The sequence below is a fragment of the Diadema antillarum genome, unplaced genomic scaffold (assembly GCF_040938485.1).
Source record: "Diadema antillarum isolate AM-2024a unplaced genomic scaffold, OU_Dant_1.0 seq00001147_RagTag, whole genome shotgun sequence".
NCBI classification, from domain to species: domain Eukaryota; kingdom Metazoa; phylum Echinodermata; class Echinoidea; order Diadematoida; family Diadematidae; genus Diadema; species Diadema antillarum.
In genome coordinates, this window is record NW_027271959.1 from 381,196 (window position 1) to 396,247 (window position 15,052).

General features: G+C 38.3%; 1 protein-coding gene across 1 annotated transcript; it reads right to left on the reverse strand.

Moving 5' to 3' along the window:
• Nucleotides 1–1,780: 1,780 nt before the first annotated feature.
• LOC139744222 (replication termination factor 2-like) lies at nt 1,781–13,067 on the reverse strand. Its single transcript, XM_071654664.1, has 8 exons — nt 12,950–13,067; nt 10,713–10,807; nt 9,729–9,810; nt 8,784–8,920; nt 7,600–7,678; nt 6,350–6,463; nt 3,808–3,877; nt 1,781–2,058 (listed from the first exon to the last, which is right to left on the reverse strand). The coding sequence occupies exons 1-8, from the start codon at nt 13,016–13,018 to the stop codon at nt 1,781–1,783; spliced, it is 924 nt and encodes a 307-aa protein (XP_071510765.1). The 5' UTR covers nt 13,019–13,067.
• Nucleotides 13,068–15,052: the final 1,985 nt, after the last annotated feature.

Genomic DNA, 15,052 nt, shown 5'->3' on the forward strand with positions numbered 1-15,052 from the left:
CATGGGAAAATTAGGCACATATTCATGTCATGCAGATTTACACACAGCAATATAACATTTACAGCAGCACTGGCCAGAATACAGAGTAATCCTTTTACATGTACAAAGACAGCTGTAAAAACACTTTAACTGATAAACAAATTACATGCAGTTTCATAATGGGAAGGAATGGGTTCCTTTTTGTATTCTTTATCATCAACATAATGTCCTGGTCTCATGGAATTCTAAGCACTAAATTTTCACTGTACAGTGTAAAGAGTTTAAACCCTAACTAGGCTGCGCTATTAAGGTAGATGATAGAGCTGGGGGGCTCTCCAGGTCTCGGTTGACCGTGCAATCGCAACGAAAATTGGCACACACATTGCCTGTTACATAATCTTAAAAAATGTGATGTTGATTTTTCAAAAAATTATCCATTTATGCTAATTTATGCATAATGATGTGAAATCAGACTATTTGGTATAACTCACTAAATAAAGCTCAGAACAGGCACATTTTTTGTGTGAATATTCTTTTTAGTGTCCTTAGCAAATGTAAGAAAAAAAATTGTGCTAACAGAAACATTTCTTAAGTATTTAAATGTTTTTTTAATTTCTTACGTATTTCTGTTTCTTCGACTTTTTGTTTTTCATTGCTTTTTCGATGAAATTTGTCCACAACATTGTTCCAGACATGCAAGTATGTTATTAATTGATTTTAATCAATAAACCCCCCAAATAATCATGCTTTTATGAGTTTTGCCTTTAAGCACAGTTTGCATTGAAATTGTACATGAATTCACGTTTTTGAGCAAGTTTTGGTCTGACATGCATGTACATATTTATGCATAACTTCGGAACCGCGCCTCCGGGCATCGCAATTTTGGTGACAAAAGATGTGGGAGACTCAAAAGAAAAAAGTCAAGAATTATCGCAGCGATAGCTTTTTGCGATAGCGATACATCGCACAGAACGTCGAAGGTTGGGGGGGGGGGCAGGGCTTCGGAGCCAAATTTCAAATGTACTTGTGATATGACATGGTCTTCTTTACATATCAGATGGTTCTATTGCTTTGCTACAGCCCCTGCTACGTTTACACCCCCCCCCCCCCCCAAAAAAAAGGAAGAAATTTAATAGTGCAGTTATATTGTAGAATTAGACACAAGGAATAAGTCTGCTGATACAGGTAGAACATGGTGACATTATTGTATAAAAATAATTTCTAATGGCAAAACTGGAATATAATGTCAACCCATATCGTCGCTGGGGCAACAAGACCTCGTATCTACAAAATGTCAAATGTTCAGGAGAGCCAAAAAACATGGTTGCCAAAGTACTATACTGAATGGGATAGCCTTTCCTTTGACACGCCGTGGTGGCTTCATTTTTGGGGTAAGACAGCTAAAATTTGGACAGGACATCACTTAACCTATTATCAGACCATCATTCTAAAAAAAGTCATTTTGACCAAAATTTGAGATACAAGGTCTTGTCATCCCAGCGACGATATGTATGTTCACACTGCCAACTTTTAACGCAGACGAGTACACACACATATCATCCTGTGAGCAAGTTCACACTGATGCCTCATAGCATAGAAGGGATTGTACTTTACCCAGTGAGCGTATTAACTTACAGGTGCCTCGTAGCATAGTAGGGTCGTATGTCATCCAGTGAGCTTGTTCACATGGGTACCTCATACATTGTATCACAAAAAAGGATTGTATGTCACCCAAAGTGTGTTCATACGGGTGCATCAGGGCATAGCAGGGATTGTATGTTACCCAGTGCATTTGTTCACACTAGTGTCTCATGGCATAGTAGGGATTGTATGTTACCCAGTGCGCTTGTTCACCTTCCTTGCTATCCTTTGAGAGAAAGAGTGATTTGTAAACTTTGCTATTCTTGGAGTTATACTCTGGTGCCATAATGCTGGGGTCTAAGGTAGTCTTCTGTGTCTGGGATTGTGGAAGTCCTGGTTTCTTGTCTGACGTTGCCTTTATGTTATCCTCCTTCCTGGCTGCAACAAACTTTTTGTTGAGACAACTTGTGCGATTCAGACCATTGCTACCTGCATCTTCTGTATATAAAATACAAAGGGATAGATAATATACATGTACAATCAAGCATTATAACCTTATACCTGTAAATGGAAAGGTTGTTGTATTAGTCACTGACATAAAACTCACTAAGTAACATCTCATAAAAAAGTGCAAGTGTGAGTTTAAACAAGATTGTAACATGGACCATGTGTGAACACTTATTCTACATCATAGTTGGAGGACTATTATGGGGAGACCATATAATGAAAAGGTTGGCCCGTCACAAAATATCTTAGGAAATCCAAGTAATGCTTTACAAAACACTTGGGCAATGGACTTTTGCAAATTAAAAAAAAAATCAGAGAAAATTATCAATCAGATAAGACCTTCCTTCACTCAACCCACCAGTCCATGCCAAGGATCTATTCTGTTATTGCTTTGGTGCATATGTGACCCTGCATCACAAAACCAACAAAAATTCACCAGACATTGATTTTAAAGTTAAGGGCAGATTCTGAAAGAACAGACTCTAAGCTTTAAAATGATGTATAACTTGATTCAAATTGACCCTCCTAACGTATTTAAATATTGGAAGGAAAGCACACACTTTCGGAAAGTGTGAACAGAAAAAAGAGGTTCTGAAGTACAGGGTCTATTCAAGCACTTAATCTTTACCAAACTGGGCTAGCTGTGTAATGAATGGGACAAAAAACATGATGTAAGCCACTGGAGTAACAACAATGAAGGGATTATCAGATTAAGCTGAAATTGATCATGCTTATTAGCACATTTTGTCCATGATTAATAGCAACTTTCAAAACAGTAGCATTATGGTACTGCATGTATTTCAAAAGTTTTTAGAGTTGAAAGTGAAGAGTGTGTATAAAGGATTTTAAGAAATGAAAAGAGGCCTCTAAGATATACCTAATCACACTACTCTACAAAAAAAAAAAAAAAAAAGGTTGTAGAAAAATATTCAAAATCAAACTTTCCAATTCGTTTTATGATCCCAACCTTAAGAATAATGTAGAAGGACAGCTCTTTCAGGAAATACGAAAAACTCAAGATTGAAATGGTTGACCTGTTTCACCTTTTTGAATCCTCACGTAAAATCAAGTGGTGCAACTTTTTGTTGGTTTTGTGATGCACAGTCACATACTCTCTGATGGTCAGGTCTATACTAGCAGGCCTGCCCTATTTGTGTTTGTTAAGACTGGTGTGCAATGAATTAAGACTGCTTCAAACAAAGGACCATACTATCTGCTGAGTAGTCCCTTTAAGGGGATTAGCCTTTGGAAGCTTTAAGAATCATGACTTACCTCACTGACATAAAAAGTGACATGGGACAGAAGGAGAGCACACGACTGACAATGGTTCATCAATAGACTACATGTATCAATTGAGAACTAGCCGAAGGGAATGGTGCTATCACAATAACTACTGTTGTTTTTTTTTTTGCTATTGGAAAGTAATTTTGAAACTGAATGGGCATAATAGTTAAAAAAAATACTCATACACTGAATACAGAATAAATCAAAATGTCAACCATTGTGCAAAAACACTTAAGGATGCATGGATGAGGGAAAAGCTAGCAGGGAGACATCTGTATTATGTTACAAATATCATCTGATCAAACAGTATAAAAATCCAATTTGATAATGCATATCAAACATGTGGAGATATATTTTTTCCTTCCATGATGATGATTAACTTTGTAACACATACAATAGAAGGCTGATAAAAGCTGAACACATTCATGACAAGGGAGGCATAGAAACACATCTCACCACTTGTTGAAGGAGTAGACTCTGAAGCTAGCTCAGGATTTGCTTTTCTCTTCTGCGCTTTTTTAGCTTTCTACAAAGAAAAGATGAGAAAGAAAAGATGAGAAAAAAAAGAAATATGCAAAGAAAAAACAAGATGCAAATTATCATTCGTTATTTTTGTTTTCGACAGAGTGCAACATTTACACATTTTCTTACAGTTTGAATACAAAACAGCCTCTTGTGAGATCAGAACATAACTTACATAAAAAAAAAAATCAAAGAAATGAAATGTTTTCTTTGCTATAGAACTCTCCTGTCTGTCAACAATTTTCATAGAAAAAACAAACACTTTAAGCAACATCAAATGCTGCCACTAGAACTAGAAACATTGCTATGGCGACCAGTATGCCTCTGCCATATCGCATTTATATTCTCCAAATAGGTCTACAGTACATATTGCCAATGTGAGACAACAATTTCACACAATTGGCAAACAGGCGCGCCGGAAGCAGTTTTGGATTGGGGGGGCAAACATTGGAGGGGGCTCAAGATTAGACCATGCATATGTTACACAATATACACATACACACACACACACACACACACACACACACACACACACGCAAACACATCTATTATATAATATATATGTAAAGTGGCGTACGGTGGGTCGAAACATGGGGGGAACCATAAAGTAATTTTGACGGTCTGTATGCTTGTGCATGTGTGCGTGAGAATTAATGGGACTACAATACATTCAACAACGCAGTCATTGAGGAACATTGTAAGTTTTCCTTACATGGATTATGGAATGACGGTGTGAAACGATCGACAAATTATATACTGTCAGCAACATAAGGTGAATGGCATAACAATAAAATGCGAGCGAGCGAAGCGAGCGAGCATGAAAATTTTGATATTCTACAGTTCCAAAACTGGAGTTTTAATTGTAGCTATATATTTCGCTTTGGAAATAGATGGGGGCGCATCGGGCACAACTGCTGGCAGTTATTGGCAGCAACATTAGGAGAATGGCATAACGATTCAATGGAGCGAGCGAAGCGAGCAAGCTTGAAAATTTTGACATTCTACAGTCCCCACACTGGGGTTTGTAGCTATATCTTTCACTTTGGAAATTAATGGGGCGGCGCATCGGGCGCAACTGCTGGCAATTACTGGCAGCAACATTAGGAGAATAGCATAACGATTCAATGCGAGCGAGCGAAGTGAGCGAGCTTGAAAATTTTGACATGTTACAGTCCAAAAACTCCCGATTGTACCATAACTATACCTTTCGCTTTGGAAATTAAGGGGGGCATCGGGCGCAACTGCTGGCAATTACTGGCAGCAACATTAGGAGAGTGGCATAACGATTCAATGCGAGCTTGAAAATTTTGACATTTTATACAGTCCCAAAACTCCCGTTTGCAGCTATATTTATCTTTCGCTTTGGAAATTAAGGGGTGGGGGCATCGGGCGCAACTACTGGCAATAACTGTCAGCAACATTAGGAGAATGGCATAGCGATTCAATGCGAGCGAGCGAAGTGAGCGAGCATGAAAATTTTGACATTCTAGAGTCCAACAACTGCCGTCGTAGCTAAGTTTTTCGCTTTAGAAATTAAGGGGGAGGCGCACCGGGCTCAACTGCTGGATGCGAGCGAGCGAAGCGAGCAAGCTTGAAAATTTTGACATTTTACAGTCCAAAAGCTGCCGTTCGTAGCCATATTTTTTCCCTTTTATTCATATACATAAATTTTATTTTCTTTGTTTATTCATTTATCTTTATTATTATTATTACTATTATTTTTTTTTTTTTGGGGGGGGGGGCTTTTTGGGGGGCAAAAATGCGTTTTGCCCCCCCCCCCACTTTTTTGATTGGGGGGGCGGCCGCCCCCCCCCTGCCCCCCCACTTCCGGCGCCTATGTTGGCAAATAATCATTTTATAAACCAATTTTCATGACAATACTACAAGTCACTTTCAAAATATGGAAAACAGGTAACATTAAGCATTTTCACTTGGCCTTTGACCTTTGGCCTTTGACTTTTAGTTTTATGGTCCGAAACTTCCCCTAGAAATTCCTAATTTGGTAATAGATGGCTCAGTATGCATACAAAAAGTTTCATGGGAAAACACTGAGGCATTGTAGAGATATTGGGTGAAATCGTGAAATGTTAGCATTTGACCTTGACCTGTGACCTTTCATCTTGAGCATGTGCACCCAAAAGTTGATACATGTAGGCACAACTTTGTCCACTTACACAAACATACGCCAAGTCAAATTGGATACATCAATTGGTTTTTAAGTCACGCTGTCCTAGAACTCCATTACAGACGTACCGATGGTTGGACGGTTAGACGGAAAACCCAAACACATTAAGCCTCCAGCAACACTTTGTGGCAGAGGAAATCAATAAAGATATCATGAAAACACTTAGGAATTTATTACAAACATGACAGTGCTAACATTTTCTTTTACACACTACTGTCTCTACTTTTGTTTCTCTCTCTCTCTCTCTCTCTTTTTTTTTTTCTAGTCCTAAGGTCCATCAATGACACATACCTTCTGGGCTTTAGCTAGAGCCCTGCGCTGCTCCATGCGGACAGTCAGTAGTTTGACGTCCTCTTCTGTTCCATGGATGATAATACCATCATCACTAGAGAAAGGCTGGCCACACTAAACATGTTAGAAAAGAGTAATGTAGAGAATTCTCAAATATCAAGTTTGAATTTCCTTTTTTCAACTCTCCATTGACATCCTACCCATGTGATACTAACTAGTGGTAAAAGTTGTACCAGTATACATAGACTCATGCAAATCAGCTGTTGTAAGTTTGTAACCTGTCATCATACAGACAATAAACCAGAGAAACCAAAGAATGAGCTAATATGGCTGACAAGTCAAAATTAGACATTTTAAAAAGGATATAGATGTCTGATATCTTCACTACATCCAAGCTTAATTTAAAAGTCTGCAAATATGTTCGGAACTTGACATTCCCTTTCCTGAGAAGCATGTTACAATTAAACATACCATGTAGGCCCCTACTGCATTTTATGTGAATAGTGTATACGCTGTTATTCTCGGGTACACATAATTATTTTCATGAATGAGGAGGTCATAGAAATTTTCATGAGATGTTTGGCGAATTGACACCGGCGCTAGCGTACTAAATGCACTACTACCCTAGCGCATGGAGACATTTTCGGGTGTTGCTACACTCCTGATCTAAGTGTAATAAAAAAAAAAAATCACCAGAAAATTAAATCTTCACCGAAATAACAGCTAATATTGTAGCCATTCATGTGCCCTAAAAGTTTATCACCAGAGCCAGACTATTCAGAGATTTAAGATGAATTACAGTATTTGAGCCAAGCAAAAGACTTCATCAAAGACAAATAATGGAAGTTATATAATGTCTGGAGATCAGTAAATATGCATGTATGTATGGATGTTGGATTGTAGCAGATTATCGTACATATTGAACTCTTTCATACTCTGTGAAACATGCACTGTAAATGTACTGTTTATGTTTGTTTGGGTTTTTTTTTGTGTGTATGTGCATGTGTGTTCAGCAAATACATTTCCATAGATGTCCTCTTGTCACCTCGAAGTAACATTCTCTCCACAGTTCGAAACATGTGATATTCTAACCATTGTATAATACTTTACCAATGTTTCTGTCTCACATACATTGCTAACTTTCAAAAGGAGAAGCAATGAATTCACAAAAGAAACTGCTTACCCGAAAGTAGCAATCACAGTATGAAAAACAATAAATTTTCATGGTATTTTGATTTCTCATATCTTACCTTGTGACAAATGTCTGACTTGACTTCTTTGAAAGCCTTTTCTGACATTACACAGCCACAGTTCCACATGAAGCAAAATCTAGCAGTAAAAAGAAATAGAGAACACACTATAAAGATATGTGTATACAGGTGAAGAGACACTTCATCAAAATCCAAGCAGCCTCACCACTCTGTACAAAATATAATAGAAGGAGTAATTCAAGCCCCTCTCTGCACACTACAAGGGAATGAAGAACAGGAAAACTAAGCCAATTCTACTGCCATGCAAAGATGACTTGGCCTTTGGCACTTCACCCTGTCATTTCAGGCAACTATGGTTTAAGTCTTTATTCATTTCTATCCTTACCAGATAATAATAATGCATTAGACGTTCCGAGCTGAGGTGGTGACAACTTGAAGTACAATAACTTTTAACCTAAATAATTATCCAGATATTTTACCTTTCCCATTAATCAAGATTACATTATCACGAAAGATATCAAGCAGGGCTGCACACTAACCCATTTTTTCCAGTGGTTCGACCTGTCTGTCGGACCAGTAGGTACCCAGTTTTGCCATATTTTACAGGTGTATTTCTGAAAAAGTTACTGGTCCGACAGTGATTTTTACTGGTCAGGAACTGTCGGACCAGTGCCAGTGTGCAGCATTGCATAAAGACAGTTTCAGTTTCTTTCATTAATATGTTCTTGCATTGAGTGAATGAATGAATGATCAAGACTGTTTACTGACAGCATACAACATCTTACATACAAAAAAGAAACACAATCCTTCTACTGGCACTGATTAAGAGAAAATAGTCGCCATGACAACATTGCATGACTGTATGATAATGAACATGAGATGGCGCATTAACGAGATCTGGGATGGGCAGGATACACATCCTGAAAACATATTACCACAGGCACCATCCAAGATGGAGACCTTGGATTCTCAGAATAAGACAACATACATGTAACTCACAAATGACTACAATGTTATACAAACAAGATGATCTGCAAGTCATTCTTACCATAAGAACTTTTGTGACCATCTTAGTAAGCCATTATTATGGGAAAATACAGTGTATGAACCTGTGTTTATTATTCGGTGTTCATCTACAAATTGCAATGTCCTTTCCTTGAACAATTTCTTGTTCAATAAATCTGTGAAATGCCAGAAATGTTTAGGGTAGGGGAAATACTAACCGATATTTTCCATTCATCTCAAGTCCTGTAACAGGGCAGATGTATGGTGCTGTGTGTCTATCCACGTAGGAATCACCCTTGTCTCCTTTCTCACCTTTGTATGCTGGGTTGTCAGTGAGGTTCAGTTGACGGATATCCTATGAAAAGAAAGAGCAAATCAAAACACAACATGGCATGTTACAGGAGTATGACACCATGGACACATAGACAACTGCAAGGAAAACTTATACATGTATATCAGAAACAAAATCATTCCTCTATATTCACTGAGTCATGACACATCCTCTGCCTAATCAAATTTCATTACACCAATGGTCCAAGAAATGCTTCAAAATAATTTCATAGGAATACCATTGTAAATGTTTTCATTCATTTTGTGAAAGGAAAGAAGTCTAAAATTTCTGAACTATTGGCTCATGTTCTTTAAAAGTAGAAACAACACAAAACTTTACATGCACAAAGGTGCACAATCAATTCTGACTGGAGCTTTTATAGCTGTACACCAAAAGCCAGGTAAACTGCTCATGGCAGATAAGTATGGTGTAAATAACCTGCATTTCAATACAGCTACACAAACTGTTGATACATGTAGAACTTTGACTGTAACATGTAAGTTTGAATTTCAGATAATTTTCACAACATTCAGTTCAAAGGTTTCTACTCTCTGGGGCCCGTTGCATAAAAGTTACAATTATGGTAACTTTGCCATCCAATGGTAACTACTATGGTAACAATACTCAACAGCCAATCAAAATCAGGAATTCCATGGAAGTTACCATTGGATGGCAAAGTTACCATAATTGTAACTTTTATGCAACGGACTCCTGCACTGTATTTACCATCACATTAATGCTGAACATAAGATTACAATGTATAATTTATGGAAGTCACTTTTAGATGTATTTTCATAATTTGTTGCTTTAATTCATACAATGTATATCTTACCTTTAAACTCTTTATATGCTGGGCAGAGTCACACTTTGATTTATCAAGAAGATATTCCAGTACTGCCTCCTTGTTATATAATCTATTCATGGAATGACAAACACAATTACAGAACAGTTATGTCACATTCTGATGATGAATGTGTGACCATGCATCAAAAAACCTATAATCTATTATACATTATATGAATGAATGAATACATAAATAATAATAAAAAAGACAATAAAGAATCACATATATTGATACAAAATGTATGTGTTTTGGGGGCCAACAAGTTCTTTTTCTAGTTTCTAGTATTTCCTGAAAAAAAGTTAATGTTCTTCTATCTTTTATCTACATTTAATGTAAACCATGGCTTTGATATTGTTTTTTGGGAAGAACAGTCTACTTAAAAGTCTACTTGCTCAATTACTGGCAAGCATTTTATCATCATCATTATCATTTTTTGAATACAGATTCAAACATCAATCTACTCTTTTAAGTGGATTTGAAACGTTCAACTTGGAAGAGTCACATATCATTCTATTATGGCTGAAAATCTCTTCTGTCAATGTTTAAACAAACTCAAACATTTTCTCTCCTGACTCTTATCGTTTTTGTTTTATACAAGGCAAAATCTGGTGAAATTGTGTTTCTATAAACAGCATTATATGTCCACATCTTCAAATGATAAGTAAAGAAAATATACAAAAACACAATTTAAACTAGAACTACTCCTAACTAAAAATATAATAGAAACCCAAGTTTAATACATTTTTGATTACAACTACTAGTTCTACTACAGTACGAGAGCTCTGAATACATGAATTGGAATTACAATGCAGACTTAGATTGTTCTTTGTTTGTTTTTTGTTTAATTATAAATATAATACAATTTTGGTTTTCATTTATTTTCATCCTGTTTCATAACATTATAATATCGGTCATGTATACATCATGAAATGAAGAGTCATTCTAGTATTAGTAGTAAGGAAGACTCTTTACCTTCCAAGTTCACAAGATACAATGGGCTGTCGGAGCTTCTCCTGGGTGATGGCACAGTGATGCCACTTGGCAACTCTCTCCATATTATGGTCTGCCTGCAAAGAGAAAGAAAACCCATTTGCAATACACTGTATGACCAGGATGGCACCAGGTACATGTATGATGGAGAATGAGAACTTTTTGTGCACCATACAACTTGGCCCCCTCCCCCCCCCCCCCCCACATTTTTTTCAACAGTGGAAGTACGTAAGTGGCAGTGCAGTAAAAAGAAATAGAGAGAAATCTTGAAGTGTGAGCGCGGCCGGTTAGGTTATGCTTTTGCAATGAAGACCTTTTTTTTTTTTCCTTGTAACGTTAGAGCTGAAGAAACCTGGAAGTTGAAGATTTTTTTTTTGCTTGTCAGGTGAAGAAACCGCAACACTGGAAATTGAAGCTGGGAGAGATGAGGTGAAGACCCTTTTTTTTTTTTTTTTTTTTGCTTGTCATCTGAACTTAAGAATCGGGAAGCGGAAGGAGAAAGAATCAAGATGAGCTGAAGACCGCCCCCTCTTTTTGCTTTTTAGCTCATGAAATCCTGAAGTGCCCCCCCCCCCCCCCCCGCCACTTTTGAAAACGCTCCGCCGGCGCCGCACCGGCCCTGTTATTAAAGGGACTGTACAGTACTGATTGAGGTAGGGATTCATGTTTTGAACATTCCTAAGTGAGATAATGAAAAGTCTCTTATGAAATATGAAAGAGCATGCAATTTTAAGAAGGATTCAACGTTTATCTGATGAAAATTGGTTTTCAAATGGCTGAGATATCCCAAAAAGTGTTAATAATAAAAGGCGACATGCCACAACTTTATTAGGATCTCTTTGTTTCACCTTGTTTTTGGATATCTCAGCCATTCCAAAACCGATTTTCATCGAATAAACTTTTGATACCCCTTAGAACTGCATGCTCTTTGACATATCATAGAGTGGTTTCTGAATATCTCGCAAAACGTTAAAAGTTAAATCTTCACCTCGACCAGAACTGTTCACACCCTTTAAAGTATGTGATGCTCAGCATGGATTTCTACCTAAAAAAACAGTTAGTAACTGTGTTACTAGTAGGGTTGGACCTACTACTCATCGACCGCCTAATGTTTATTTGCTTGATAAGAATATTTAACACTGAAATTCACATAAAAAACTTGACCTACGTGATTGAGAAAATCCAGCTCTATCAAATGCCGTTGTTCCCTTTTCAATTCGAAGTTTCAGTGCAAAAATATCGCAGACGAACTTGCGTGGCCTCGTTTCAGCTCCTCGCGGTAAATTGCGTTATTAGGATCGACCGCTGTTTTGACAATGCACGCAAACGAGTTGTACTGAACACCGTGTTGTACGAAGCTTTTTAGAAGCCTTTTAGAAACTTCCATAGACATTACATTGTGCTGTCATTACGATTTGGTGAAAATATTCATTCGAAATTTTGTCCTTGATTAAAACCATTAATGAACAGTGAATCATCGCGTTTTCCCACACCATCCTCATCTACATTCAAAGCCAATCCATTTTTATGTGCTTTGCGCGCAGAGAAGTGCGTACTAATAAGTGTCTAGTGCGCGAATTATACACGATCGGTTTAAAAGAAGGTGGTCGATATGTAGTAGGGCTACCATACAAGATTTTGTGTCACACTAATAAGAAATCTTTAAGGAATGTGGAATGCGTCTCTCGATGAAGGTTGTGAGTTTGTTGACCGAAAGATCGGTCTCTATCTGTCCGTCGGGGAATGTTCCGCGGAGACTGCGTCTGGCTTCACGGATCCCCTCTGTCTACGGAGGACAGCGTTAATGGCAAAATATAAAAGAGTCCTCCGGACAGACGGATCTTTCTGTCTAGTGAGTTTGATGCCATTTATCTTGACTTCTCTAAAGTTCGACTCTATGCCCTATGTTCATGACTGCCTTGTTTGGCTTGTGTAAATGAATAAACTCCATTGCATTTTTATGGACAATGCAGCTGCGCACAGCTGCAGCTGCACAGGCAAGGCGTCTGGTCGGGCTGTTGATATAGGGCATAGCCAGATTAGGAGACACGATAGTCTAACCTTAGTGGTGGCACTGGTGATAGTAACATAATAGACCTATACAATATACAACGTTTTTAGCAGTTGAGTAGATTCTAGTGCTAGTGGTAGTGGGCTGTAGCGTTAGACTACTTTTCAAATCCTCATCAACAAAATACAAAATGTTCACGTTCACATACTCTCTCGGGCTTCCTCCTTGTCCTCACAAGATCTTGACGACCAGGAATACTTCCTCCGTCCCCTCCCATTGTATTTACTGTCTTCCTCCACAAATCTGGTAAGAAATGGTGCAGACGTTGATCCCCTTAATTCACTGGACAACACGTAAATATCGGTACGGGTCTACGCATAGGACGTTCCGGACGTCTGTTCGTTACCAAAGATCGATCGTAGTGTACACTGCACTGAGTATAGAACATTTTTGGTGTACATGCATATTGTACGATCTTTACGTTTATGCTCACTTCCGATGAGACACGCCAACTACGGCTAGTGTAGTGGGCAACAGCTGTTTACGTTTAGCTAGGCTAGCTAGCGCATGTAGTTGGGCATGTTAGACGAGTCAGCTGTCTAGCTAGCGTTTAGACAGGGGGCCTACCTATTCTCCCGTACTCCTACAGATGGGTCATCGGTGCCAGGGCAGTGGTAAAGAAAGAGATGCCAAGTTTGTTTAAATGACTGGGAGTGAGAACTGAGGACAGTGAGGTGACTCCGGTAGTGGTGGTTCCCGAAATTTTGGTCAAGAATTCCAGAAAGGTGAATGGGTGAATCATTGACATTGATTGAATGAGTCTGTGACTTTCTAGATCTATAGTGTGAGTGTGAGTTCTTGAACGTCAACAACACAATTTGGCAGTAGGCGCCTAACAATCAAACGTTACGTGTAACATATAAACGTTTATGGCCCTATTTTCAACTATCCCTCACCTCTTTTTGGGGACTAGTTATTATTAGACCCTATATTGTTATTTTTTGTAAAAAGAATTATATTACCCTGGCCTAGGCTAAACTAACTCAGTCTCAGTAACTGATTACCGGTACTAAACATGAAATTTTAGGCCTTTTGTACCGGTATCCTCTAACGTTAGGAAGGCTCTATCCAACAAAAATCATAGGGCCTATCGTTCCCCTGGCAACTGTCCCTTGGATAGGATATAAATTTAAAATGTTGTTATGGAGATTCTGTTTGTGAGAGAGTCAAAAGTCACAATTCATGCACGTACATGGTACCTGCCGCTTCATTCATTCATCGCAAAGTCTAAAAATATTATGGAAGAGTAGGGACAGGGACATGTCGGGGTGCTAGAGGATCCTAGTAGTAGAAGTGCAAGTGGTCAACAGCTAGTGAGCTAACGTTACACTTTTTGGTACCCGTGCACGTACACACACAAAAAAACAACAACAAACAAAAACACAAGCAAATTAACAAACAAAAACAGTGTGTGTATCTTCAAGCATGAAACCTGCACTTTAATGGAAGAAGAAGAAAAAAACAATTATGAAAAAAATTATCTAGGGGCCTACTGGTTCAGCATGCCATAGGGTTGATAGTGCTAGTGCCAGTGGTGTGCTTCCCGTTCGATTATTGATCTGTGCCCCCCCCCCCCCCCCCCCCCCCCCCGCTCTGAGAAGGAGGTGTGAGAAAGTGATTGCTGAGAGTACAATATCATACTACATTGTCATTGTAAGTACCAGTAATGTGGAAGAGTCTAGTTTCCAACTTGAATCCACGTTGGGGAGTGGGACTGGCATCAGGGTGTGAGGCTTGATTGGTACACAATATGTGACCGTGCACCTCAAAACGAACATAAAGTCGCACACACTGATTTTGCGTAAGGACTGAAAATAAGTGAAATGGGTCAATTTAGCCGAACTTGACTTTTTCATATTTTCTGAAAGAGCGGGTCTTCTTTTACATTATGCTAAAATTTGGTATCATAAAACGGGCAGGAAAGTGTGTTTTTTTAGCAGTTTATCTCGAACATTTTTGGTAGAATAGTGTGATTAGGTGTGTCTATAGAATCCCTTTTTCATTTCTGAAAAACCTTGTCCACACTCTTCACTTTCAACTCTAATAACTTTTGAAAGGATAGTGCTACTGCTTTGAAAGTTGGCATTGATTATGGACAGAATGTGTTAATGAGGCATGCTTAATTTCAGTTTTATCTAATAATCTCTTCATTGCTGTTACTCTGGTGGTTTACTTCCTGTTTTTTGTCCCATTCATCACACAGCCAGCACGGTTTGGTAAAGATTAAGTGCTTGAATAGACACTGTACTTC